At 48.4% G+C, this 26,997-nt stretch overlaps 1 protein-coding gene across 7 annotated transcripts in view; it reads left to right on the top strand.

Moving 5' to 3' along the window:
• Window positions 1-26,997, top strand: part of TRAK1 (trafficking kinesin protein 1) — a 211,292-nt gene that overhangs the window by 59,760 nt on the left and 124,535 nt on the right. For 2 of the 7 annotated variants that reach the window (XM_021666616.2, XM_064360104.1), the window contains one exon: window positions 14,073-14,368. Coding sequence is in view for 5 of the 7 variants with exons in the window: in XM_021666612.2 (XP_021522287.1) it covers window positions 17,910-18,195 (286 nt within the window). In the remaining 2 variants the exon portion in view is untranslated. Of the gene's footprint in view, window positions 1-14,072; window positions 14,369-17,745; window positions 18,196-26,997 lie in introns of those variants that run through there. The other 5 variants (XM_064360100.1, XM_064360099.1, XM_021666612.2 and 2 more) reach the window with 4 other exon arrangements.

The raw sequence follows: 26,997 nt of genomic DNA, 5'->3' as shown, positions 1-26,997 counted from the left end.
CCTCCGCCTCCTTGGTTCAGGCGATTCTCCTGCCTCAGCCTCCCGAGTAGCTGGGACTACAGGCGCCCGCCACCACTCCCAGATAATTTTTGTCTTTTTAGTAGAGGCGGGGTTTCACCATGTAGGCCAGGCTGGTGTCAAACTCCTAACCTCAGGTGATCCACCTGCCTTGGCCTCTCAAAGTGGTATAATTACAGATGAGAGCCACCAGTCCTGGCCAGATATTAGACTTTTATCAGATGTTTGTCTATGGGTTGTCTGTTTATTGATAGTTTATTTTGCTGTGCATAAGCTCTTTAGTTTAATTAGATCCCACTTACAATTTTTGTTTTTCATTGTAATCGGTTTTAGTGCCTTTATCATGAAATCTTTGCCAGGGCTCATGTCTAGAATGGCATTTCCTAGGTTTTCTTCTAAAGTTTTTATAGTTTTAGGTTTTATCTTTTACTCTTTAGTGCATCTTGAGTTGATTTTTATATGTGGTAGTAGGAAGGGATCTAGTTCCAGTCTTCTGTATATGGATAGCCAGTTATCCCAGCACCATTTATTGAATAGGGAGTCCTTTCCCCATTGCTTGTTATTGTTGGCTTTGTAAAAGATCAGATAGTTGTAGATGTGTGGCTTTATTTCTGTGTTCTTTAACCTGTTCCATTGGTTTATGTGTTTGTTTTTATACTGGTACCATGCTGTTTTAGTTACTGTAGCCTTGTAGTATAGTCTGAAATCAGGTAGTGAGATCCTTCTAGCTTTGTTCTTTTTGCTTATAATTGCTTTGGCCATTTGGGCTTGTTGTTATTGTTGTTGTTGTTCCAAGTGAATTTTAGAATTTTTTTTCTAATTATGTGAAGAATATCATTGGGAGTCTTACAGGGATAACATTGAATCTGAAATCGCTTTGAGCAATATGGTTATTTTAATTATATTGATTGATTCTTCCTATCCATTAGTATGGAAAGTTTTTCTTTTCTTTTTTTTTTTTTCACTTGAGACAGTCTCACTCTGCTGCCCGTGCTGGAGTACAGTGGCACCATCTTGGCTCACAGCAACCTCCACCTCCTGGGTTCAAGCAATTCTCTTCCCTCAGCCTCCCAAGTAGCTGAGATTACAGGTGTGTGCCACCATACCTGGCTAATTTTTGTATTTTTAGTAGAGACAGGGTTTCACCATGTTGGCCAGGCTGATCTTGGACTCCTGACCTCAAGTGACCCACCCACTTTGACCTCCCAAAGTGCTGCGATTACAGGCGTGAGCCACTGTACCTGGCCTGTTTTTTCATTTGTTTGTATCATCTCTGATTTCTTTCAGCAGTGTTTCATAATTCTCATTGTAGAGATCTTTCACGTTCCTGGTTAGCTGTATTCGTAGGTATTTTATTTTTATTTATTTATTTATTTATTTTGAGACGGAGTCTTGCTCTGTTGCCAGGCTGGAGTGCAGTGGCACAATCTCGGCTCACTGCAACCTCTGCCTCCCAGGTTCAAGTGATTCTCTTGCCTCAGCCTCCTACGTAGCCAGGACTACAGGTGCATGCCACCATGCCCAGCTAATTTTTGTATTTTTAGTAGAGATGGGGTTTCACCATGTTAGCCAGGATGGTCTTGATTTCTTGACCTCATGATCCTCCTGCCTTGGCCTCCCAACGTGCAGGGATTACAGGCGTGAACCACCGCACCCGACCTGGTGTTCTGTTCTTTTTGTGGCTATTGTGAATGGAATTGAGTTCTTGATTTGGCCCTCAGTTTGGACGTTATTGGTATATAGAAATGATACTGCTTTTTGTATGTTGATTTTGTGTCCTGAAACTACTGAGGTTGTTTGTTAGAACTGGGGCCCTTTGGACAGAGACTATGGGGTTTTCTAGGTGCAGAATGAGACTGTCTGTGAAGAGAGAGAGCTTCTCAGACTTGATCCGGTTTCAGATCTACCATCCCACCCTGGCAGCCACCTACTTTCATTGTGTCTCCTTCTGCAGCTTGACAAGCAGGTGGTCACACCACATTTTGTAGATGAAAGAAATTTCAGAACCTGGCCAGAGGCTGCTGTCAGCAGCTGATGGCTGAGCTGGGACTAAACCCGGACCGTCTGGTATGTCAGATCTAAATCTGACCTTCTAGGGCAAAGGGTCTGAGTGACTGGTGGGGTGACTCTGGTTTGCCTTCCCACTAGGCTGGGGCAGCAGGGGGCTCTGGAGGCAGAACATGCCTTCAGAATCAAAGGCCTCTGTGGGAGGCAAATCCAAACTCATCCCCTCAGGATTTCCATCCACTAGTTATTAAGTATCTAGATACTTCTGTAAAGGAACTGTGCACATAGAATTAGGGCTATTAATCTCTTGACCTTAAGATAGGGGCATTCTCCTGGATGATCTAAGTGAGCCCCGTGTGATCACTTGAACCCTTAAAAACAGAAAAGTAAGGCAGAAGAGGAAGCTGGAAAGATGAGGCAGAGGGGAAGTCACGGAGATGCCTAGTGTGAAGCGGATTCCACGTGCCGGCACTGGCTCTGGGCTAGAAAGACGAGGCAGAGGGGAAGTCACGGAGATGCCTAGTGTGAAGCGGATTCCACGTGCCGGCACTGGCTCTGGGCTAGAAAGACGAGGCAGAGGGGAAGTCACGGAGATGCCTAGTGTGAGAAGGATTCCACATGCTCTCGCTTGCTCTGGGATGTGGGAGCCGCTTGTGGACACTGGAGAGAGACCCCCAGGAGCTCATGGAAAGCATAAGAAACACAGGAAGAAAGGTTGGCACCCAGCTGACAGCCAGCAGAAAATAGGGACTTCAGTCCTGCGACCACAAGGAAGTGAATTAGGCCAGCAGCCTGAGTAAGTGTGGATACCACTTCTTTCCCAGAGCCCCAGTAAGGAACTCACACCCCAGTGACACCTTGATTGGAGCCTGGTGAGATGCATGATGGATTTCCAGTCTATGGAACCGTGATCTGAGAATTGGGTATTATTTCAAGACACTGAATTTGTGGTCACTTGTTACAGTAGTAATTGAAGACTGACTTAATCCCAAGAGCAGTTAGTCCCTTTTGAAATCTTTGGCCATACTTGGCCCTGCTTGTTTAGAATCGCTGAGGAAAGTCCCTTGGTGTATCAGATGCCTCTGCCCAGAAGGAGGAGACTTAGAAAGCTCAGGGGCCTGGCTGGCCATGGGGGGCCCAGGTGTAGCTTCTCCTTGTCACCTTTTGGGCTTCAACCTGGTACTCTGGTTCTGATTTTCTCTTTACAATCTCTGAGTTTGTCCTGAGGGAAGCTTTTTTTTTTTTCAGACAGAGTCTCGCTCTCTCACCTAGGCTGGAGTGCAATGGCGCCATCTCGGCTCACTGCAACCTCTGCCTTCTGGGTTCAAGCAATTCTCCTGCCTCAACCTCCTGAGTAGCTGGGATTATAGTTACCCACCACCATGTCTGGTTATTTTTTGTATTTTTAGTAGAGGCAGGGTTTTGCCATGTTAGTCAGGCTGGTCTCGAACTCCTGACCTCAGGTGATCTGCCCTCCTTGGCCTCCCAAAGTGCTGGGATTACAGGTGTGAGCCACCGTGCCTTGTCAGAAGCTCCTTTTTCGACCCCTTGGGAAACAGGTGATTTATTGCTCACAAAGGGCAGTTCTGTCTGCGCGTGACCTCCTACTAGAAGCCACCTGTGTGTGGGTGAGAATGGTTTCACGCTCATCACACCAGGGATGTGGGGTGTGCCCCCCAGAAGGACTGGGCAGGGTGCACAAATCCTCCTGCAATTCCACTACCCTCTTTTATAGCCAGTGCGGTGGCACAGCCGGAAGGCAGGGTGTGGAAGGTCGCTTGGTTTCGTGATCCCTTCCTCGTCCAGATGAGGGGTCTGAGGCCTGGGACATGACACAGTTTTCTTGGTGTCAAACAGCTCTTCAAGTTCAGGTTCTGAGTCACAAAAATGACATAGGTTGGAGGGGAATGGGGAGGAAATATTAGGAACTTGCACAGGTGTATTTTGTTAGCAAATTTGAGTTCAGTAGCAAACTGGCATAAAGTTGAACAGTGTGTTAAGTACTCTTGACAAGTGGGGGGCTGGAATTGTTGAGCACGGAGTTGAGAAGAGTGGGGCAGGGGACCTGGGCCGCCCCGCCAGGCTCAGCTTCCATGTGTACTTTATCCTACTTCTTTTCCTGGCACCTCTTTTGCTGAAAAATGGACCAGATTGCAGAATTTCTCACTCCTCTGCTAAGAAAAATCCCGCCTTCCTGCAGCTCTCTGGGCAGAATTCAGTAAACTAAACAGAGGCGCTTTCATCTCTCAGGGCCGTGCCGTCCTCTCACTTTCCTTAAGCCTTGTTTGTTTCCTCTGCCTGAAAGAAGCCTTTTGCTTGGTCTGCCAGGGTTTGCTGGAGCCAGAGAGCGTCCAGGGCAGGGGCTGCTTTGTTCCTGAGCCCCTGTGGAACCTCAGAAATGCCCGTTTACATTAGAGTGAAGTTAGGCTGGCACCTTGGGGAAAGGTTGTCAGCTTTGCCCTACAAATTCCTCTGTGTCCCCAGAGGGCACGTGCCGTGACTCATTCTCCAAGCTAGAAAGTGTGTGGAGACCTTGCAAACCAGCTTTGAGTGGTCTATGAATGAGGTCTCCTGATCCTTGAATTGTTGTGTCTGGGTCATTTTACACGTTTAACTATTAAACTACATTTTTTAGGGGGTGGGGGGCGGATAGGATCCCACAGTCACCCAGGCTGGAGTGCAGTGGCACACTCATGGCTCTCTTCAGCCTCAATGTAACTTCCCAGGCTCAGGTGATCCTCCCACCTCAGCCTCCCTAGTAGCAGGGACCACAGACGCATGCCACCATGCCTGGTCATTTTTTTGTATTTTGTATAGAGACAGGGTTCCTCCATGTTGTCCAGGCTGTCTTGAACTCCTGGGTTCAAGCCATCTTCCTGCCTGGGCCTCCCAAAGTACTAGGATTACAGGTGTGAACCACTGGGCCTGGCCTCTTTAAGCCACGTTTGCTGTGTGTTAGTCTGTTTGAAAATGAAGTAAGGTTAAATTGGAGCAGTCCTGCAGAGCCCGCGGGCCGTGGTCTGCATATTCGGAACACTCAGGAGTGCCTCAGGTGCTTTCCATGGATCCCTGTTGGTCCTCAAGGTCAGCAGGGGGAAATTTGGGAGTTTAGACCCTTTGCTTCCTGTATAAATTGTAAAACCTGATCTTTAAGCCTCAGGGGATCCTCAGAATAACTTGCACCAAACCCCTTCTTCATGTGTCATTATTTATTCTGTAGACAGTTACTTAGTACCTACTATGTGCCAGTGCCAGGCCGTGCTTCCAGGGAGCTCACAGTTTTTGGGGGGAGATCAGCACTGGACAGATGGCGGTGGATGGACAGTGCACGAAGCTTGTGTCTGATGGAGAGGCTTTCCTAGAGCGTCCTCCGTGAAACAAATGCCACGTAGATGGGTGTGTGGAGAAGGGCTCCGTGGCAAAACAGGTTTGGAAATGCTGGCATGTGAATATTATAGCAGAACCAAGAAAAGCGCCCGATTCTGAGAATCTGGAAATTACAGTGTTAATGACAGTGATTATTTTGAGAATCTAATTCGTACTAGACACAGACATTTTATAGAATTCAGTTGTTTGGACATGCCATAATGTATAACTGTTTTTCTATGAATAGAAATTGAGGTGGTTTTCCATTTGATTTTAATGGGTGAGCGTTCAGTCGTGTCATTTCAAGAGGGGCCTCTCGGGCATCCGAATAGCTTTGCCAGTTGCTGCACATGTCAAACGTTTTCTGGATTTCAGAACTGGCTTGTGTTCCCTTTTGAGTCTTGAGTGAGGTGAGCGTTTGCTGATGTCTCCAAATTTTGTTTTTTTTCAGAGAGTGCTTATACGTGCAATATTTATTTTGTAGCAGTGTGTTTCTGGGTTAAGTGTCTGACAGCTATAAATGGAAACAGGTACTAGGAGGAGAAACGGTAGTGATTTGGGGCTACTGATGAGGATTAGGCCATCTCCCTCACTTTATAGATCGTGAAAGGGAAAGTGGTCTAAGGCTTGCTTGTAAAACCTCTTTAAGAAATCTTTACATATTAGGGCCAGGCCCTGTGGCTCATGCCTGTAATCCGAGTACTTTGGGAGGCCCAGGTGAGTGGATCACTTGAGGCCAGGAGTTTGAGACCAGCCTGGCCAACATGGTGAAACCCTGTCTCTACCAAAAATAGAAAAATTAGCTGGGCGTGGTGGCGCATGCCTGTAGTCTCAGCTATTCAGGAGGCTGGGGTGGGAGAACTGCTTGATCCCAGGAGGCCTAGGCTTCAGTAAGCCGAGATCGAGCCACTGCACTCCAGCCTAGGAGACAGAAGAAAACGTGTCTCAAAAAAAAAAAAAAGAGAGAGAGAAATCTTTACATATTAGAACCTTTGTAAAAACAAACAAAAAACCATATTGATTTACATGAAACTGTCTTAGTTTTCAGAAGAACACTTGCATTTTGCAACGGGAGAAAGTATTTCAGACTTCTGTGTACGTAGGTCAGATGGAATACCTCTGAGTACAGGTTGAAGAAGGCTTAACGAAGGCTCAGTTTGTTAATGCATTTTAAAACTTTGTCAAGTCCACGTTCGTGAGCTCCTGTTTTTCTGCCTACAGCATCTTTCTGTGCGGATTCGTTCCTGTCTGCTCTGACACCTCCTCCTCATGGCGGCACGGTTGACTTCTTGAGAGCTGTCCCGTAATTAATGGCTCGGTCCTCCGCTGTGGCTTGTTCGCTGTGGTGTGCGTCTTTGACCTATACACACTCGGGCCGGAGAGCCACGGTACCTTTTGTCGGGCCGTTCTTCCAAATTTATACGCCTCACCTTACTTCAGTGATACGCAAGGCTGGAAGTTCCCTAACTCAGCTGTGAATTTGGACATTGTTATACTTCCGAAATCTTTGTGGTTGTTTTTTAAAATTCACTGTTAAGGTTCCTTTAACTGTTTGGGGCGTGTGCGTTGTGTCTTGGCCGGGGAAAGAACGTTTCTATCCTTTGCGCATTTCTCTTTTGGGCTGTCTGCTTTGGGTTTGTGCAAGAAGTGCGTTATTCACATGTGACTTGAAGTGTTCCCGGTTTAATTTCCCTGTTTTTATTCACATGTGACTTGAAGTGTTCCCGCTTTAATTTCCCTGTTTTTATTCACATGTGACTTGAAGTGTTCCTGCTTTAATTTCCCTGTTTTTATTCACATGTGACTTGAAGTGTTCCCGGTTTAATTTCTCAATTTTTATTCACGTGACTTGAAGTGTTCCTGCTTTAATTTCCCTGTTTTTATTCACATGTGACTTGAAGTGTTCCCGCTTTAATTTCCCTGTTTTTATTCACATGTGACTTGAAGTGTTCCCGCTTTAATTTCCCTGTTTTTATTCACATGTGACTTGAAGTGTTCCTGGTCTAATTTCCCTGTTTTTATTCACATGTGACTTGAAGTGTTCCCGGTTTAATTTCCGTTTTTATTCACATGTGACTTGAAGTGTTCCCGGTTTAATTTCTCTGTTTTTATTCACATGTGACTTGAAGTGTTCCCGCTTTAATTTCCCTGTTTTTATTCACATGTGACTTGAAGTGTTTCTGGTTTAATTTCCCTGTTTTTATTCACATGTGACTTGAAGTGTTCCTGGTCTAATTTCCCTGTTTTTATTCACATGTGACTTGAAGTGTTCCCGGTTTAATTTCCCTGTTTTTATTCACATGTGACTTGAAGTGTTCCTGCTTTAATTTCCCTGTTTTTATTCACATGTGACTTGAAGTGTTCCTGGTCTAATTTCCCTGTTTTTATTCACATGTGACTTGAAGTGTTCCTGGTCTAATTTCCCTGTTTTTATTCACATGTGACTTGAAGTGTTCCCGCTTTAATTTCCCTGTTTTTATTCACATGTGACTTGAAGTGTTCCTGGTCTAATTTCCCTGTTTTTATTCACATGTGACTTGAAGTGTTCCTGGTCTAATTTCCCTGTTTTTATTCACATGTGACTTGAAGTGTTCCTGCTTTAATTTCCCTGTTTTTATTCACATGTGACTTGAAGTGTTCCTGGTCTAATTTCCCTGTTTTTATTCACATGTGACTTGAAGTGTTCCTGGTCTAATTTCCCTGTTTTTATTCACATGTGACTTGAAGTGTTCCTGGTCTAATTTCCCTGTTTTTATTCACATGTGACTTGAAGTGTTCCCGCTTTAATTTCCCTGTTTTTATTCACATGTGACTTGAAGTGTTCCCGCTTTAATTTCCCTGTTTTTATTCACATGTGACTTGAAGTGTTTCTGGTTTAATTTCTCTGTTTTTATTCACATGTGACTTGAAGTGTTCCCGGTTTAATTTCCCTGTTTTTATTCACATGTGACTTGAAGTGTTCCTGGTCTAATTTCCCTGTTTTTATTCACATGTGACTTGAAGTGTTCCCGCTTTAATTTCCCTGTTTTTATTCACATGTGACTTGAAGTGTTCCCGCTTTAATTTCCCTGTTTTTATTCACATGTGACTTGAAGTGTTCCCGCTCCCTGTTTTTATTCACATGTGACTTGAAGTGTTCCCGCTTTAATTTCCCTGTTTTTATTCACATGTGACTTGAAGTGTTCCCGCTTTAATTTCCCTGTTTTTATTCACATGTGACTTGAAGTGTTCCCGCTTTAATTTCCCTGTTTTTATTCACATGTGACTTGAAGTGTTCCCGCTTTAATTTCCCTGTTTTTATTCACATGTGACTTGAAGTGTTCCCGCTCCCTGTTTTTATTCACATGTGACTTGAAGTGTTCCCGCTTTAATTTCCCTGTTTTTATTCACATGTGACTTGAAGTGTTCCCGCTTTAATTTCCCTGTTTTTATTCACATGTGACTTGAAGTGTTCCCGCTTTAATTTCCCTGTTTTTATTCACATGTGACGTGAAGTGTTCCTGGTCTAATTTCCCTGTTTTTATTCACATGTGACTTGAAGTGTTCCCGCTTTAATTTCCCTGTTTTTATTCACATGTGACTTGAAGTGTTCCCGGTTTAATTTCCCTGTTTTTATTCACGTGACTTGAAGTGTTCCTGGTTTAATTTCTCTGCTTTTATTCACATGTGACTTGAAGTGTTCCTGCTTTAATTTCCCTGTTTTTATTCACATGTGACTTGAAGTGTTCCTGGTCTAATTTCCCTGTTTTTATTCACATGTGACTTGAAGTGTTCCTGGTCTAATTTCCCTGTTTTTATTCACATGTGACTTGAAGTGTTCCCGCTTTAATTTCCCTGTTTTTATTCACATGTGACTTGAAGTGTTCCCGCTTTAATTTCCCTGTTTTTATTCACATGTGACTTGAAGTGTTCCCGCTTTAATTTCCCTGTTTTTATTCACATGTGACGTGAAGTGTTCCCGCTCCCTGTTTTTATTCACATGTGACTTGAAGTGTTCCCGCTTTAATTTCCCTGTTTTTATTCACATGTGACTTGAAGTGTTCCCGGTTTAATTTCCCTGTTTTTATTCACGTGACTTGAAGTGTTCCTGGTCTAATTTCCCTGTTTTTATTCACATGTGACTTGAAGTGTTCCTGCTTTAATTTCCCTGTTTTTATTCACATGTGACTTGAAGTGTTCCTGGTCTAATTTCCCTGTTTTTATTCACATGTGACTTGAAGTGTTCCCGCTTTAATTTCCCTGTTTTTATTCACATGTGACTTGAAGTGTTCCCGCTTTAATTTCCCTGTTTTTATTCACATGTGACTTGAAGTGTTCCCGCTTTAATTTCCCTGTTTTTATTCACATGTGACTTGAAGTGTTTCTGGTTTAATTTCCCTGTTTTTATTCACATGTGACTTGAAGTGTTCCCGCTTTAATTTCCCTGTTTTTATTCACATGTGACTTGAAGTGTTTCTGGTTTAATTTCCCTGTTTTTATTCACATGTGACTTGAAGTGTTCCTGGTCTAATTTCCCTGTTTTTATTCACATGTGACTTGAAGTGTTCCCGCTTTAATTTCCCTGTTTTTATTCACATGTGACTTGAAGTGTTCCCGCTTTAATTTCCCTGTTTTTATTCACATGTGACTTGAAGTGTTTCTGGTTTAATTTCTCTGTTTTTATTCACATGTGACTTGAAGTGTTCCCGGTTTAATTTCCCTGTTTTTATTCACATGTGACTTGAAGTGTTCCCGGTTTAATTTCCCTGTTTTTATTCACATGTGACTTGAAGTGTTCCTGGTCTAATTTCCCTGTTTTTATTCACATGTGACTTGAAGTGTTCCCGCTTTAATTTCCCTGTTTTTATTCACATGTGACTTGAAGTGTTCCCGCTTTAATTTCTGTTTTTATTCACATGTGACTTGAAGTGTTCCTGCTTTAATTTCCCTGTTTTTATTCACATGTGACTTGAAGTGTTCCCGGTTTAATTTCCCTGCCGGTTTTACTTTGCTGCGTCTTCCTCACCTTTTGAGCTCTTTGTGGTGACCTGCGTTAGTGAGAGCCCATGAGGTGTCATCCGTCATCAGACTTGGAGCTCCTCAGGACCATCGGAGTCTTTGAGCTTCTAAGCATCTGCCAGTTGTTTTTGGGTATAACAGTAGCTTAATTGGGTATAGAAGTCTTATGTGACTATCTTTCACTTAAATTTCTGAGGAACTGGCCAGGTGCTGTGGCTTATGCGTGTAATCTCAGCTCTTTGGGGACGCTGAGGCAGGAGGATCACTTGAGTCCAGCAGTTTTAGACCAGAATGGGCAACATGGTAAAACTTTTCTCTAGTAAAAATACAAAAATTAGCTGGATGTGGTGGTGTGTGCCTGTCGTCTCAGCTACAGGCTAAGGTGGGAGGTCAAGGCTGCAGTGAGCTGTGATGTACCACTGCACTCCAGCCTGGGTGATAGGAATGAGACCCTGTCTTAAATAAATAAAATAAAATTGAATTAAATAAATTCTGAGGAATTATCCCACTGGCACGGCATGTAGACATGTGGGGATGCCTTTTTAATGTTTGTCAGATTTTTATCTCAATCTTTGGAACTTAAACGTCCCACTAGATGATGTCTGGGAGTTTATTATTTTTCCGTGGATTTTGTTAGGGTCTTGGTGCAGAGCCTTTTGATTGAAAGGTGTAAGGCTTCACCTCTAGAAAAGCATTTTAAAATTACTGTTTGTATATCCTTTACTCCTTCTGTCTCAAGGCTTTCTTGGTTTTTCTGGGACTCTCATCAGTGTGTCTTTTTATCTTCTTGGTTTAAGGATGACTTCTCAAGATAATTTATAGATTCAGTATCTGCATTTACTAATCTTTTCACCACTTAATTGAAATAGACATACAGAGAAAGAGTGTGAAGGCTGGGCTTGGTGGTGTGCACCTGCAGTCCAACTGCTTGGGAGGCTCAGGCCGGAGGATCACTTAAACCCAGGAGACCAACCTGGGTTACATAGTATGACTCCATATTTCTAAAAAAGTGTGAAAATAGTGTATGAATTGTAAAGAGTGCAGCTTGATGGAGTTTCATGCACTGATTCTAGTCAGCAAGTTGGTATCCGGACCAGGAATCACAACTTGGCCATCATGGAGAAGTCCCATTGGGCCCCACTGGGGTTGGCTGTGACCGTGCCCATCTTCCCTCGGCTGCAGCCAGTGAATTCCCATCTGACCCCTGGACCACCAGTGGTGACTCTTGGAGGTCTTCTAGTCCACCCTGCTCAGCCCTCTGCTGCCCAGAACGTTCTGGGTTCTGCCTGAGGATTATAGACTTTTCTGGTTAGGCAGTTTATCCATTTGTCTGTATTCGAGTCACTGACTAGGCGTGACCATCCAGTTTTCTTTTTTTTTCCTTTATTCCAATCCAGTTTCATCTACATGTTGTTTTGCAGAAATTCCTAAAGGTCCCAAGCTTCTCTTGTTAACTTTCCCTTCTCAGCGGGGATATACGGGCTCTCATACCCCTCCTTCCCATTTTCATATTGATTTTTTCATTTCAGTGAGGGCAGGAAGTGTATTGCCTGGGCTGAGTTCATTTATGTAGGCTGAGTGTGTCTGATGTGAAAGTCTGAGATTTGAAATGTTCTGAGTGTTTACATGATACTCAATGGAAATGCTCATTGGAGCATTTCAGATTTCAGATTTTTGGATTTGGGACGTTCAGCTGGTAAGTATAAGGCAAATATTCCCAAATCTGATAAAAGTCCAATTTTTTTTTTCTTTTTGAGACAGAGTCTTGCTGTGTTGCCCAGGCTGGAGTGCACTGGTGTGATCTCAGCTCGCTGCCCCCTCCTAGGTTCAAGTGATTCTCCTGCCTCAGCCTTCCAAGTAGCTGGGATTACAGGCATGTGCCAGGACGCCCAGCTACTTTTTGTATTTTTAGCAGAGATGAGGTTTCATCATGTTGGCCAGGCTGGTCTCGAACTCCTGACCTCAAGTGATCTGCCCGCCTTGGCCTCCCAAAGTGCTGAGATTACAGGTATGAGCCACTGCACGTAGCCAAAAATCAAAAATTTGGAAGACTTCTGTCCGCAAGCATTTCAGATAAGGGATACTCAGCCTGTAATAGGAATTCCTGGTGTATTTTGGTAAATAAGCTTGTTGAGAAAAATGTCACAAATTCAGGGCTGTAGTTTTCTTTCAGAACTGACTGTATCGTGCTGGGTGAAATGTCTGTTAACTTTCTCTTTTTGTGAGTATGTATTTTTAAACAAACATTAATGTATCATTTATTAGAGCAGTGGTTCTCACGCTTTTGTGTGTGTGTTTGTGGTGTTGGGATGCCTCAAAGTTATCGAGTCTCCTAAAGCATTTTTGTTTATATGGTTCTGTTGATTCATAGATACTGTATTAGAAGTTGAAACATAAGATGTGAAACCGCAGGGATACGAAAGCTCCGTTACTTAGCCTTCAGAGCAATGGCATCATCACACGTCATGTAGTCTCTGGAAAGTTCCACGCACATCCATGGAAGAGTGAGCGAGAGCGTCTTTGACTTTGCAGACCCTCCAGACCAGTCTCAGGAAACTCCAGGGATTCTCAGACCGCGCTTTGCGATCTCCTGTGCTGAGGAATGTTTCGTAGGCTTCCTTTTCCGTGAAGCTCCTGTTTGGCATTTTGAGTGTACACCTGCGGTGTGTGTGCAGGTGGGCTGGGAGGTGAGGCGGTGCGCTCCGGAAGGGTGTGGAACACACCTGCGTGCAGGTGTGCTGCGGCTGGAGCGGAGCAGATGCTGGGCAGCCTGTCATGTGCCATCATTTTCTCAGCAGGTATCTTTAGTCTGTCAGGTTTTAAATGGGGGTGAGTTCATAGTTTTCATCAGATTCCTTTTTTTCTTTTCTTTTCTTTTCTTTTTTTTTTTTTTTTGTTGAAGTGGAGTCCTGCTCTGTCGCCCAGGCTGGAGTGCAGTGGTGCGATCTCAGCTCACTGCAACCTCTGCCTCCCGGGTTCAAGCGATTCTCCTCCCTCAGCCTCCTGAGTAACTGAGATTACAGGTGGCCGCAACCACACCTGGTCAGTTTTGGGTTTTTTTTGTATTTTTAGTGGAGATGTGGTTTCACCATATTGGCCAGGCTGGTCTCGAACTCTTGACCTCAAATGAGCCATCCACCTCGACCTCCCAAACTGCTGAGATTATAGGGGTGAGCCACCGCTCCTGGCCATTTTTAGCAGTTCTTAAAGGAGTCCCCTAATTTCTCACTGTAGCTTAAGGTAGGGACATACCTTAAAGTCCTTACAGAGTTGAGAAGTTATTGTGGTGGGAAGAGTTTAAGAGAAACATATCTTATGTAATTCAATATACAAATAAAAATGTGACCTCTCTGTGTGTATAACTCCTGTAGGAATACAGGTTTAAGCTGTGCTCCAGTGTGTTTTATTTGCTTAGAGCTACTTCAAGGCACATTTCAATAAGCAAAGGAAGCCATGTACTCCACATTTTGGTCAGTCTGGATACCTGATTCGTTGAATGGAACTTTGCTGCAGTTGTTTTACTGAACCAACGCAATGTGATTGGAGGTGTCTTGACGTGAGGGAAACACTTCTCAGAATTCATAGTCTGAACGCACGCCAACTCCGGGCCCTTCTTTTCTAAAGGTTTGTTGAGGTTTATTGACAGACTCTAACTGTGCCCCTCTCTCTCAATTGTCCCATAGAGTCCCTGTAAGGAGTCCCTGCTGGTGCACCGGAACTACTGGGGGCCATTCGCCCGCTGCCCCAGACTCCGGCAGTGGGGCCCCCAATGGCAGTGGGCACCTCCCTGTGAAACCTGCCAAGCTGGACGCCACAGCTCTGCACGACGACACTTCGGCCAGCTCTGTGCCCCCCTCGGAGGCATGCAACCATGCAGTCCTAGCCTGCAGCCCGGGCATCCCTGAGGAGCACTATGTAAGCGAGGCCGTGGAAGATGCTCCCAGCTCCAGAGGGTACCGGGATGCCTGCACCATTACCGGTATGTGGCCCTTTCCCTGCCGGGGAGGAAGGGAGGGAGGTTTCAGTCACTGAGGACTCAGGAGCATGGGAGGGTCTGGGGGAGGTGCGTGGAGCGGAACCACCGAAGTGTGAAAGAGGGGGGTTTGGGACCGTGAGGCCTCCCATCCAGAGCCGTGCTGCAGTGAGCGTTTGTAACTTGGGTCAGTTGTTGACCTGCTCTCCTGACTAAGATGCAGACAGCACCTCACTGAACGGTCATGAAGGTTCAAGATGGTAACGCTGAAACCTGAGCAGCCAGCGTGACCCATCGCAGGCACGCAGTGTAGACTGGAGCCTTCCTTCCCTCTTGGGGTCAGCTTCTTCAGATATAAGGCAGGTATAACGGGAGACACAGGCAGGTCCCTGTGGGATGCGGACACGGAAGTTCACACAGCGCCCTTTGTACACCATCGGGACTTGCTCAGACGCGGGTCTTACGGATGCCTGTGTCCGTCATGAGCCTCCGAGTCCCAGGCGGACCTCACCTCCCAGGGGAACATCGCCGCGCAGGTGCTCAGTACGAACTACGCTCTTGCTTCTTTATTTTCCCCAAGGAAACACTGAGACAAGGGCTCGGAGCTAGCACAAGAGAGGGCCCTCAGTGGAAACGGTGGAGGGTGCTGCGCGTAACGGCAGCAAGCCGCAGAGTTAGAGTGAAATCCACTGGCGTTCCTGTAGGAGCTGCTTGGTTTCTCACCTTTGCCTGCAGTGTTTGATTTTCTTTGTCTGTTTGAAGTGATGCCTGATGACAGCTTAATGGACGCAAGTTGGGTTCCAGCAGCTTCTCTTTGTTCTGTGTTACCAGTTAAGCCTTGAGGACCTCCTGTGTGTCAGGGGTTTCCTGGACGCAGAAAGGCACAGGGGAGGCCGGGGCTCCCGGCCGGGCGACCTGCTCCTCCTCTCCCTTTCTGTCGCCTGGCCCACACCCGTGACTGAGCCCCTCTCCCGCCTGCCCGCCCCGCTGAAGGTCGCATTCCAACATCTCCCTTTTCTCCACTGCATCATCCTTTTGCCTTTGCACTGGGGTCTTTCTTATTCGTGCAGAAACGGGCTGTGATCTCTGTCTTCTGAAACAGTCCTCCTCAGCTCCATGTTCCCGCAGGCCGGTGTCTCTGCTCCTCTGCTCGCTCTAGTTCTTCTTTTGTTCTCTCTGGAGGCCACTGCAGGCAGGCTCCTGCCCCACCACACTCCCAGCCTGGTTCAGTGCAGGGACCCGTCCTCTGTCTTCGCCTGACTTCACTCCTCAGCGGTCGTTGACACCGTTGCCAGGTCCTGTCTCCTGGAAGTACGGTCCTTACTTGGCTTCTGGGTCTCCACGCTCTCCCTGTTCTCCCGCCTCGGTGTCTGCGCTTCCTCTTCTCCCAAGCCTGGGAACGGCGAAGGGCCCAGGGCCCAGTCTTCCAACCTCTTTGCTCGTATGTCCGCACCCAGGCAGCACATGACCTCACCCAGCACACAGGCTTTAAAATCGCCTTCCGTGTACTCAGCCTGGACCTTCCCCGCTAAGGCCAGATGTCTCAGGCTGAAGACCACTCAGATGTCTGACAGGCGTGTCAAGCTCACGTGACCAAGCCGAGCTCCACCTCCGCCTGCTTTCCTGGGGTCTTCCCCGCCCTTGTGAATGGTACCTGCATTATTCCAGGTGCTCAGGCCAAGCATCTTGGAGGCATTTAGGATTCTGCCCTTCTCTCTTGCATACCCCAGTTTGTTAGGAATGCTGTTGGCTCTGTCTTCTGAGTGTGCCCAGAATCTACCCAGCATTTGCCGGGTCCCAGCCACCCCCACCTCACACCGGGGTGATCGCGCTGGCTCCCAGCGGGCCCCTACTGCTGCCCTTGCCTCCGTAAAATTCCTTCTCCACCCAGCCGTGAGAGTTGGCTTTTAATACAGTCCGATGGTTTAACTCTCCTCCAAACTTCCCGTGAGCTCCCCTCCTATAGAGACCTGGAAGGAAGGGGCTGAACGATGGGCCTCCCTCTTTGCCCCGCTGACCTGTCTCCTCTGTGCCCAGCCTGCTCCGGGCACACCGGCTGCCTCACTGAACCTCGAACTCACCAGGCACATCCAGCCTCAGAGCCTGTGGTTTGCCTTGACTCCAGATAGCCTATGACCCCCTCTTCCTTCTCCGAGTGACATTTTACACTTCTTTTCTTTTTTTCCTTTTGGTGGAAAATGAGGCCTCACTATATTGCCCAGGCCAGTCTTGAACTCCTGGGCTCAAGCTATCCTCCCACCTGTGTGTCCCTAAGGGCTGAGATTACAGGTGTGAGCCACTGTGCCTGGCCCCAAGTGACATTTTATTTGATGCTTTTTGTGACCCCCTCGCTCCCCACATAAAGAGTGATCTTCCCCACCTTTCCCTGTCTCCCTTTCCTGCTGACTTTCTCCCCAGACTTAACCATCCTCTGAGCTCCTGCATTTGCGTTTTGTCTGCCAAACTTGCAGCAGACTGGAGACTCGCAGAGGGCAGGCTGTGTGCCAGCTTTGCGCACTCCTGCGTCCGGTGACTAACGTCGTGCTCAGTGAACGTGTGTTGGGTGTATCGGTTGTGTCTGTTTGTGAAGTGGGCACTATTACCCTCTTTGTGTAGGTGAAGAGTCTACATCTCAGAAGGCTCAGCACCTTGGTGGAACTCTAGACTGGTGGGACTTGCATCCAGGTCCGTGGGACCCCAGGGCAGGGGCTCTTTGCTGCCCAAAATGCAGTCTAGTTGGGGAGACAGATGAGTGCGTAGAAATTGGCTGTACACCGAGGTTGGCACAGTGAGAAGCACAGCACAGGAGGGCACCAGGGAGGGTGCCAGGCTGAACCTCGGAGGGGAAGGACAGGAGCCACCACAAGGGCCTTGTGGAGGAGGCAACGTCCCAATGGCACCCACATTTGTCCAAACACAGGAGCTGATCCTTGGGATTCTCGTGGCGCCTGTACCGGTGACATCCAGGAAGCATGCAGCCTGCTAGGCTGGTTTCGCTTTCTCTGAACGTGACAACGGAGGGTAGAGAAATGGCAGAGTGTAATGCTGAAACTTCAGACCCTATAGGATGTGGTGACTTGGGGGTTCTTTGTTGGGACCGGAGGACAGCTGAGAACCCGCTCAGTGCTGTTGTGTTTAGCAGTGGCTTGGTAAACAGCAGTGTAAACACAGAGGTATGGGCTGCCAGGTGATGGAGAGAGAACGTGCTCGGATTAAAGTTTTATTAGGCAGTCATTGAAAGGAAGACAGTGAATGGAAAAAAGTTCTCCGAGAGACCTAGGCTGTCCCCGGGAATGCATCTGTGGCCTCCCGGGGCTTGGCCAAGTGCAGTCTCAGGACACCGCTTGGCATCCAGCCCCTGATAATTCACTCCTCCCCCAGTTCCCAGCAAGCCCTGAGATGAACAGCAGACTTTGTTCCACTTTAATTTTTAGGCACGACCGAATGCCCATCACAAAGCCCCGTTCTCCTTGCTACTGCCCTGCCCCCAACCTAGCGGTATCATGTTTTTGGGTGCGTCATTTTCTGTCTGGGATGGCTTAACAAGATGAGCCGATGGGGTTCCCAGGCTGCCCGGGGTTACATAACCCATTGTGCTCACGATCTTAGGATTTGCCCTAACAAGCAAACTCAGAAAACTGCTGAGGAAGGCACGGGCGGGCGGCCGTGCGAGGCTGCCTGGGCTGGGGTCCCGCGGAGGCTCTCTCTGTCTTCTGAAGTGCCTTTGGATTTATGTCTGCACATGGCATTGCTTTTTCAACTTGGGCAGCCCATCGGGGCTCAGCCGCTGCCAGGACGCTGTGAAGTCCAGCTCATTCGGACAAACTCCTGTGGTAAGTACGTTTGCCAGGTCTGTCTGTGTCTGTTTTCTTTGTGGTGTGGCCCGAAAGGAGGAGAGACCACAGGAGAAGCTGTCTCTCTCCTGCTCTGCGCTGCCTGGGAGGTTGTTCTTGGCCGTGTGGTAGAGAAATTGCCATGTTGAATGACAGACAGGCAGAGTGAAGGGACTTCAGAGACAACCAGCGCCCTCTCCCCACCATCTCCGGGTCCCCTCGTCCCCTTGCCCGTGTTCAGAGGATGCAAGTGGCACCTGCAGGGCAGGAGCACAGGGCTGAGCTGAGCCCAGGCCCCTGCACTCCCCCTCCGATTCCCTTCGAGTTCTCTGCAGTGGGGAGCAGGGCTTCTGCGAGGGCTCTCATCCCATGCCTCGTCTTCATCCTGGTTTCTTAGACACTAACCTGGTATCTTGGGACAGCAAGGAATTTTTCAGAAGGTAAAGGACAGAGTTGCACCGTCTTCCTCCCTCCCTCCCCTGGCTCTCTCTCCCGTCCTCCCTTTCTTTTTTGTCCTTTACTAAACGCCTGGGCCTGGGGCTCAGACCCACACCCCAGTGACGGAGGCCTTGCTAATCACATCTGCTGTGGCTTGTCTCTCTTGCTGTGGGGCTGACGCCTCTCACTCCTTCTAAGCTGGTCGGAGTCCGGTGGTTGATGACCCGTCTGGTTTCTGTCCTGTCTGCACACAGCTTCCTGGGAGCTGTCTGGACCAGAAAACAGTTAATCCCTGAGAGATGTGAGCTCCTGTTTCGTTCCAGCCATTTTAGGCTTACGATGTGTAAATCTCATTGAATAAGCCTAAAGACACTTTAAATATGCGTCTTACTGAGGCAGTCGTATTGATTTTTGTGTGTTGAACCAGCTTGCGCCCAGGGCCAGCGTTTTGCTGGGGTTTATGTTAATTCCTGGGGTTGGTGAGGACCGGCCCTGCTCTCAGAGCATAGAGGTGGGCCAGGGGACAAAGGAGAAGCTGTAAGCCAAGTGAGGATTGCCCAGGAATAGTCTGCTAACAGGAGCAGCCCTGCCTGGGGCACTCTTCCTCAAAGGGCCATGGCTTAGAATTTGTTATTTTATTTTATTTTGAGACTCACTGTGTTGCCCAGGCTGGTCTTGAACTCCTGGGCTCAAGTGATTCCCCTGCTTCGGCCTCACAGAGTGCTGGGGTAATAAGCGTGAGCCGCCCTGCCTGGCCCAGGTTCTGTTCCTTTTCTGTCACTGACTTAAGCCATAAAACTTGATGTCTTATCCTCTGAAAACATGCTCAAATAAAATATTATGCAATTATTACACATCTTATTAATTAAATTTAAGGCTTTGTCAATTTCTAGTGTAATTTTTATATGTGTTTTCTATTGAAAAGTTATCATCTAAATGGGTCTTTTATCTGACCATGTTACTGACTGTGTTACTATGTTACTGGTCTTTTATCTGACTATGAAACAGAAAAGAATGGACAGTGCAATATATATCCCTTTCACGACAGACTGAGAAAATGTGAATTATAATCTAGGGAATCACAAATATGTTGTAAATGTGTAATTTAGAAGTGTTTTTCTCCTTCCCTCAGTGGAATGGCCTCTATTTCACAGCTGATTTGTTTTTGCAAATGGAATGCAGAAAGGGCCTGTTGAGCTGATTGGTAGAGATAACATTTGGTCTTTGCAAAACCACAGAAACATTCACCTCTGCCTTTTCAATATTCTGTAAATGATTTTGGGGGCCACCAGCTAATCTTCCTGTCCTCCAGTTCCCTTATGATTAGGGGAGTACGTAGAATATTTATCACAAGATTTTTGACGTGAGTTGTGAAATTTATTTGAAATGTATTTGTGAGATCTTTTTCCTGTGATTTGGGGACCTTAGTTCTCAGGTATTTGATATATTTTTATCTTCTTCCTAACTGGTTTTATTTCTGCACCTGAAACAATCTCTTCTCTCCCATCTCCCCTCTCTTCTCTTTTTTATTTTTATTTTTTTGAGACAGAGTCTTACTCTGTTGCCCAGGCTGGGGTGCACTGGCATGATCTTGGCTCACTGCAACCTCTGCCTCCCAGGTTCAAGCAGTTCTCATGCCTCAGCGTCCCGAGTAGCTGGGACTACAGGCGTACACCACCACGCCCTGCTAATTTTTTGTATTTTTAGTAGAGACGGGGTTTTGCCACATTGCCCAGGCTGATCCCAAACTCCTGAGCTCAAGCAATCTGCCCGCCTAGGCCTTCCAAAGTGCTGGGATTACAGGCGTGAGCCAACGTGCCTGGCTGAAACAAGTTTTTCTTGTATATAATGGATCAATCTTTGTTCACCCCAAACTATTTTAGGAAACTGGCACATAATAAATTATAATAGAAAAAACGGCAGTTGTTGGCAGAGAGTGGCCAGGTGCGGGCCGCGGCACCCTGTTCCTCCTGCTCAGCCAAGGTCTGTTGTAGGAACTGGGACTGACGAGAGGGGATTTGGGGTGCACCGATGCCAGCCTCAGGCTGGGCAGCTGGGGGGGCATGCGAGTCTGGGACCCAGCCCCAGGAGGAACTTTGGAGTCAGAAACTTCTCTGTTTTCACTGACCCCTGATCACTCATAAACACTGAAAATCTTGAGCAGGGCAGGCTGGAACTATGAGGAGCTGAAGCTATTTTACTTTTAGAGTCAGAGTCTCACTCTACCTCACAGGCTGGAGTGCAGGGGTGCGATCATGGCTCACTGCAGCCTTGAACTCCTGGGCTCAAGTGATTCTCCCACCTCCACCTCCCAAGTAGCTGGGACTACAGGCTCGAGCCACCATGCCTGGCTATTTTTTTTTTTTTAATAGAGATGAGATCTTGCTATGTTGCCCAGGCTGGTCTTCAACTTCTGGCCTCAAGCAATCCTACCACCTTAGCTTCCCAAAGTGTTGAGGTTACAGGTGTGAACATCAGTGCCTGGCAAAGCTGTAACTTTATAACTAGATCTAGAAGAAACGGAATTTTCTAAATCCTGTTCTAGGTTTCTCTAGAGAAACAGAGCCAATAGGAGAAGCAGATATACAGATTCATCAGAAGGAATTGTGTTACTTGATGTTGGAGGCTGACAAGTCCAAGATGGGCAGTTGGCGAGCTGGAGCCTGCGGAGACCTGATGGTATAGCTGCAGCCCAAAGGCTTGACAGGATTGAGGTCCAGGAACTGGGGTGCCAGTCCTCAAGACCCTGGGGTGGGTCAGCCTCTTTGCTTTATTCAGACCCCAGCTGATTGGATGAGGTGCTCGTCACTCACAGTGAGGAGGGACCTGTTTACTCAGCCTACCCGCTCATGTTAATCTCTCCCAGAAACACGGCCACAGACACATTCAGGATACGTCTTGACCAAATTTCTGGGCAGCCCATGGCCCAGTCAAGGTGACACATTTGTACAATCAGCCTTCGCAGATCCTGACAGTGGCTGCCACTTACCGAGGAGTAGCTCTGTGCCTGGCATGTTTCCAGGTGCTGCTCCTGGAACTCATCTCCCCTCAGCACAGCTCTGAAGTGGGTGTTGCCATCACCCCGACCTTTGAGGAGGCACAGAGCAGGAGGCTTAACGCTTGTGTAAAATAGGGATCCTTGAGGTTTAGACCCAGCAGCATTATTTTCTGACCCTGTTTATGTTCTTCATTTTTTTTTTTTTTTTTTTTTTTTTTTGAGATGGAGTTTCGCTCTTGTTACCCAGGCTGGAGTGCAATGGCGCGATCTCGGCTCACCGCAACCTCCGCCTCCTGGGTTCAGGCAATTCTCCTGCCTCAGCCTCCTGAGTAGCTGGGATTACAGGCACGCGCCACCATGCCCAGCTAATTTTTTTGTATTAGTAGAGACGGGGTTTCACCATGTTGACCAGGATGGTCTCGATCTCTTGACCTCGTGATCCACCCGCCTCGGCCTCCCAAAGTGCTGGGATTACAGGCATGAGCCACCGCGCCCGGCCTGTTCTTCATTTTTTTTAATAATTTCACTTACTGTTAACTGGGTTTAAAATTATGAAAATAACACATGCAAGTGGTGAAACTTGAAAGTGCACCGAAATATTGTCAGTGCAGAGCAGCTCTCACTGCACCGTCCGTACGGTTTCACCGCTAGAAAAGGCACTCCAAGAAGTTTGTACGCACGTGTTCATTTCCTAAAAAACACAGATGGGACCATATCCTATTCCTTGATCTGAGTTTTAAGAGTATTACCAATATTACTTAAAATGAATTCACATACTATTACCTTATTCGTTAAAGGAATAGCACGGTCTCCCATTGTCTGGCTGTATCGTCACCAGCATCATGAGTCATTTAATTCGGCCAGGCTGTGGTCGGAATGCCTGTCTCCCCAAAATGCGCAGGTTGAAACCTAATCAGCAGTCCAGTGGTATTAGGAGGTAGAGAGCCTCTGGGAGGTGTGAGGTCACGAGACAGAGCCCTGATGAGTGGATTAGGAGAGCTAGCTAGCCTGTTCTACCCTGTGAGGACGGAGGAGAAGGTGCCGTCTGTGAACCAGGAAGCAAGCCCTCACCGGACATCTGCTGGTGTCTTTATCTTGGACTTGTTGGTCTCCAAAGCTGGGAGAAATAAATGTTTATTGTTTTCAACTCACCAGTTTATGATATTCTGCTCTAGCAGCCTCAACAGGCTAGGAAAACCCAGCAGTTCTCCGTCTGGGGAGACTTAATATTTCTTTTCAGAAGAGGCATTTTGTAATTCCTTTTTTCATGCTCTTAAATGAAATTAATAGATAACAAATCCTTTTAAGAACATAATTTTATTTTTATTTCTATCTTTTTTTTTGAGGCGGAGTCTCACTCTGTTGCCCAGGCTGAAGTGCAGTAGTGTGATCTCAGCTCACTGCAACCTCTGACTCCTGGGTTCAAGTGATTCTCCTGCCTCAGCCTCGGAGTAGCTGGGACTACAGGTATGTGCCACTATACCTGGCTAATTTTTTGTTTGTTTTGTTTTTGAGACGGAGTCTCAGTCTGTCACTAGGGTGGAGTGCAGTGGCACAATCTCTGCTCACTGCAACCTCTGCCTCCCAAGTTCAAGTGATTCCCCTGCCTCAGCCTCCCAAGCAGCTGGGACTACAGGCGCCCACCACCATGCCCGGCTAATTTTTTGTATTTTAGTAGAGATGGGTTTCAACATGTTGGCCAGAATGATCTCCATCTCCTGACCTCATGATCCATCCACCTTGGCCTCCCAAAGTGCTGGGATTACAGGCGGGAGCCACTGCGCCCGGCCAATTTTTTGTGTATTTAGTAGAGATGGGGTTTCGCCGTGTTGGCCAGGCTGGTCTTGAACTACTGACCTCAATTGATCCGTCCATCTTAACCTCCCAAATTTCTGGGATTACAGGCATGAGCGACCGCACCCGGCCAAACACAAAATTTTAAAAGAATCAACGTAATGCCTCCCCACACTATAAAGGAAAAACTAGAGAAAAATGACAGCCTGTACTTCAGATGTCACTGAGTGGACACAGCCTCATTAAGACAGGAGAGGAGCAGTCAGGCCCTGCCCCTGCAGGTAGCGTTGCTGTGCAGGGGGAGCCGAAAGGCGGCTGAGCAGGCTGACTACTCAGGGGTCCGAGAAAGGGCCGCTGCAGCTGCCCTGTTGATGGGGGCTCTGAGTCGTGTCCAGGTTTTGCGTTTTAAATCGCGCCTCAAGCGGCATTCCTACTCACCCTCAGAAGCGCTGGTTTTAAAAGTGTGCAGCAGGAAAAGTGCATACGGTGTGAAGAAGACACTTTGACGCTTCCCAGCTTCGACACACTCCCAGCCCTCTGCCTTCCTCCCGAGGGAATGGCTGTTGCTTGTCTATCTTTCCAGAAATGTTCTGTGCACACGTTTGTACGATATATATGTCCCCTCCTCGCTTTGAAAGCTTTCTCCAAATGGAGACATGCACTCAGCGTACGGCTGCTTTTTCTCCTAGGTAATCCACATGGGAGACCTCTCCACTTGGGAGACCTCTCCGCTTGGGAGACCTCTCCACATGGGAGACCTCTCCGCTTGGGAGACCTCTCCGCTTGGGACACCTCTCCACTTGGGAGACCTCTCCGCTTGGGAGACCTCTCCGCTTGGGAGACCTCTCCACATGGGAGACCTCTCCGCTTGGGAGACCTCTCCGCTTGGGAGACCTCTCCGCTTGGGAGACCTCTCCACTTGGGAGACCTCTCCACTTGGGAGACCTCTCCACTTGGGAGGCCTCCACATACTCTTTCTGCTGGCTGCCTTGTTTTCCTTGTCCATAAGCCCCAGGATTGATTTAATTAATTCCCCATTGTAAGACGTAGACCGTTTCCAGTATTTTGCAAATACCACTGGGGTTGGGGGGAGCCGCGTCCCCCCATATTTAAGCAAATAAGCGATGAGTGTGCCCGTGCGAATTCCTGGGCCGGGACTGATTTGATGGCGCGAGTTACAGAGGTGGTGTGGTGTGTGTTGTTCAGACGACGTGGGAGCGTGTGGGCGCCCGCCACCGGCACCCCCGGCATGAGCGCATCTGCGGTTTGCCAGCTGAGGTGTACACACAGCAGCAGCGTCTGACACGCGTTCCTCAGGGTGTAGAGGTGAGCGTTTTCGGTATTTCCTCGAGGAATTTTATTGTCTTTTCGGTGACCCGAGACAAATGCTTAACAGTTTCTCCTTTCGGCTCATGGAGCGATTGGCTCCAGAACCCTAATCACCATGGGCACCCCGTTCACATGCGTTCCCTCCTTCCTCCTGCACCTCACTGCCTGGTCCACGTGGGTTTTGAATCCTGGATGCTGATTACCAGGCGTCACCTCCCGGGCATACGTGAACCTCCCAGCAAGGACTCCCACATAGTTTATGGTTTGAGTTTTTAAATTTCCCAGACGTCTGTCTTAGAAAACAGACCAAACACATACTGATAGGCGGCCCACCAGGGCGTGCTCTGGGAAGGGCTGTGGGGTCTCACCCTTTAAATGGCCATGATATTGGCAACTGTGTCAACAGCGGGGCCCGGTGGTGTGTCTGTTTCCAGAGGAGTATCCTGGAGGACCTTTATGTTTTCCTTTTTCTCACCCTCTTCTGTCCCCCATCTCCCTCCCCGTCTCTCCTTCCCCCGCTCCCTCCTTCCTTCTCCTCCTCCATCCCCAGACCCTCCTTTCTCTGCTTCTCCTCCTCCTCTTCCTTAAGGAAACAATGTCTTTTTTATTTTTAATAATCGTACAGCTGAGGTGGATGTAGGTTGGGGATGCCTTTGGAAGCTTGGCAGCATTCCCCAGAGCTTCTTAGGTGCAGGCGGCGGGCAGGTCACTGGCCGTGCTGGGTTGATGTTCAGGTCACGGGCCGTGCTGGGTTGATGCTCAGGTCTCGGGCCGTGCTGGGTTGATGCTCAGGTCTCGGGCCGTGCTGGGTTGATGTTCAGGTCTCAGCCGTGCTGGGTTAATGCTCAGGTCTCGGGCCGTGCTGGGTTGATGTTCAGGTCTCGGGCCGTGCTGGGTTAATGCTCAGGTCACAGGCCGTGCTGGGTTGATGCTCAGGTCACAGGCCGTGCTGGGTTGATACTCAGGTCACGGGCCGTGCTGGGTTGATGTTCAGGTCTCGGGCCGTGCTGGGTTGATGCTCAGGTCTCGGGCCGTGCTGGGTTGATGCTCAGGTCTCGGGCCGTGCTGGGTTGATGCTCAGGTCTCGGGCCGTGCTGGGTTGATGTTCAGGTCTCGGGCCGTGCTGGGTTGATGTTCAGGTCTCGGGCCGTGCTGGGTTGATGCTCAGGTCTCGGGCCGTCCTGGGTTGATGCTCAGGTCTCGGGCCGTGCTGGGTTGATGTTCAGGTCTCGGGCCGTGCTGGGTTGATGCTCAGGTCTCGGGCCGTGCTGGGTTGATGCTCAGGTCTCGGGCCGTGCTGGGTTGATGCTCAGGTCTCGGGCCGTGCTGGGTTGATGCTCAGGTCTCGGGCCGTGCTGTGTTGATGCTCAGGTCTCAGGCCGTGCTGGGTTGATGCTCAGGTCTCGGGCCATGCTGGGTTGATGTTCAGATCTCGGGCCTTGCTGGGTTAATGCTCAGGTCTCGGGCCGTGCTGGGTTGATGCTCAGGTCTCGGGCCGTGCTGGGTTGATGCTCAGGTCTCAGCCGTGCTGGGTTGATGCTCAGGTCCCGGGCCGTGCTGGGTTAATGGTCAGGTCTCAGGCAGTACTGGGTTGATGTTCAGGTCTCGGGCCGTGCTGGGTTGATGCTCAGGTCTCAGCCGTGCTGGGTTGATGCTCAGGTCTCGGGCCGTGCTGGGTTAATGCTCAGGTCACAGACTGTGCTGGGTTGATGCTCAGGTCTCGGGCCGTCCTGGGTTAATGCTCAGGTCACAGGCTGTGCTGGGTTAATGCTCAGGTCTCGGGCCGTCCTGGGTTGATGTTCAGGTCACAGGCCGTGCTGGGTTAATGCTCAGGTCTCGGGCCGTGCTGGGTTAATGCTCAGGTCTCAGCCGTGCTCGGTTGATGTTCAGGTCTCAGGCTGTGCTGGGTTGATGCTCAGGTCTCGGGCCGTGCTGGGTTGATGCTCAGGTCTCAGCCGTGCTCGGTTGATGTTCAGGTCTCAGGCTGTGCTGGGTTGATGCTCAGGTCTCGGGCCGTGCTGGGTTAATGCTCAGGTCTCGGGCCGTGCTGGGTTGATGCTCAGGTCTCGGGCCGTGCTGGGTTGATGCTCAGGTCTCGGGCCGTGCTGGGTTAATGCTCAGGTCACAGGCCGTGCTGGGTTGATGCTCAGGTCTCGGGCCGTCCTGGGTTGATGTTCAGGTCACAGGCCGTGCTGGGTTAATGCTCAGGTCTCGGGCCGTGCTGGGTTAATGCTCAGGTCTCA

This window comes from Aotus nancymaae, unplaced genomic scaffold, assembly GCF_030222135.1.
Source record: "Aotus nancymaae isolate 86718 unplaced genomic scaffold, 86718_ANA_hifiasm-v0.15.2.pri h1tg000038l, whole genome shotgun sequence".
Classification (NCBI taxonomy): Eukaryota; Metazoa; Chordata; class Mammalia; order Primates; family Aotidae; genus Aotus; species Aotus nancymaae.
This window is presented reverse-complemented; position numbering and strand designations above follow the sequence as displayed.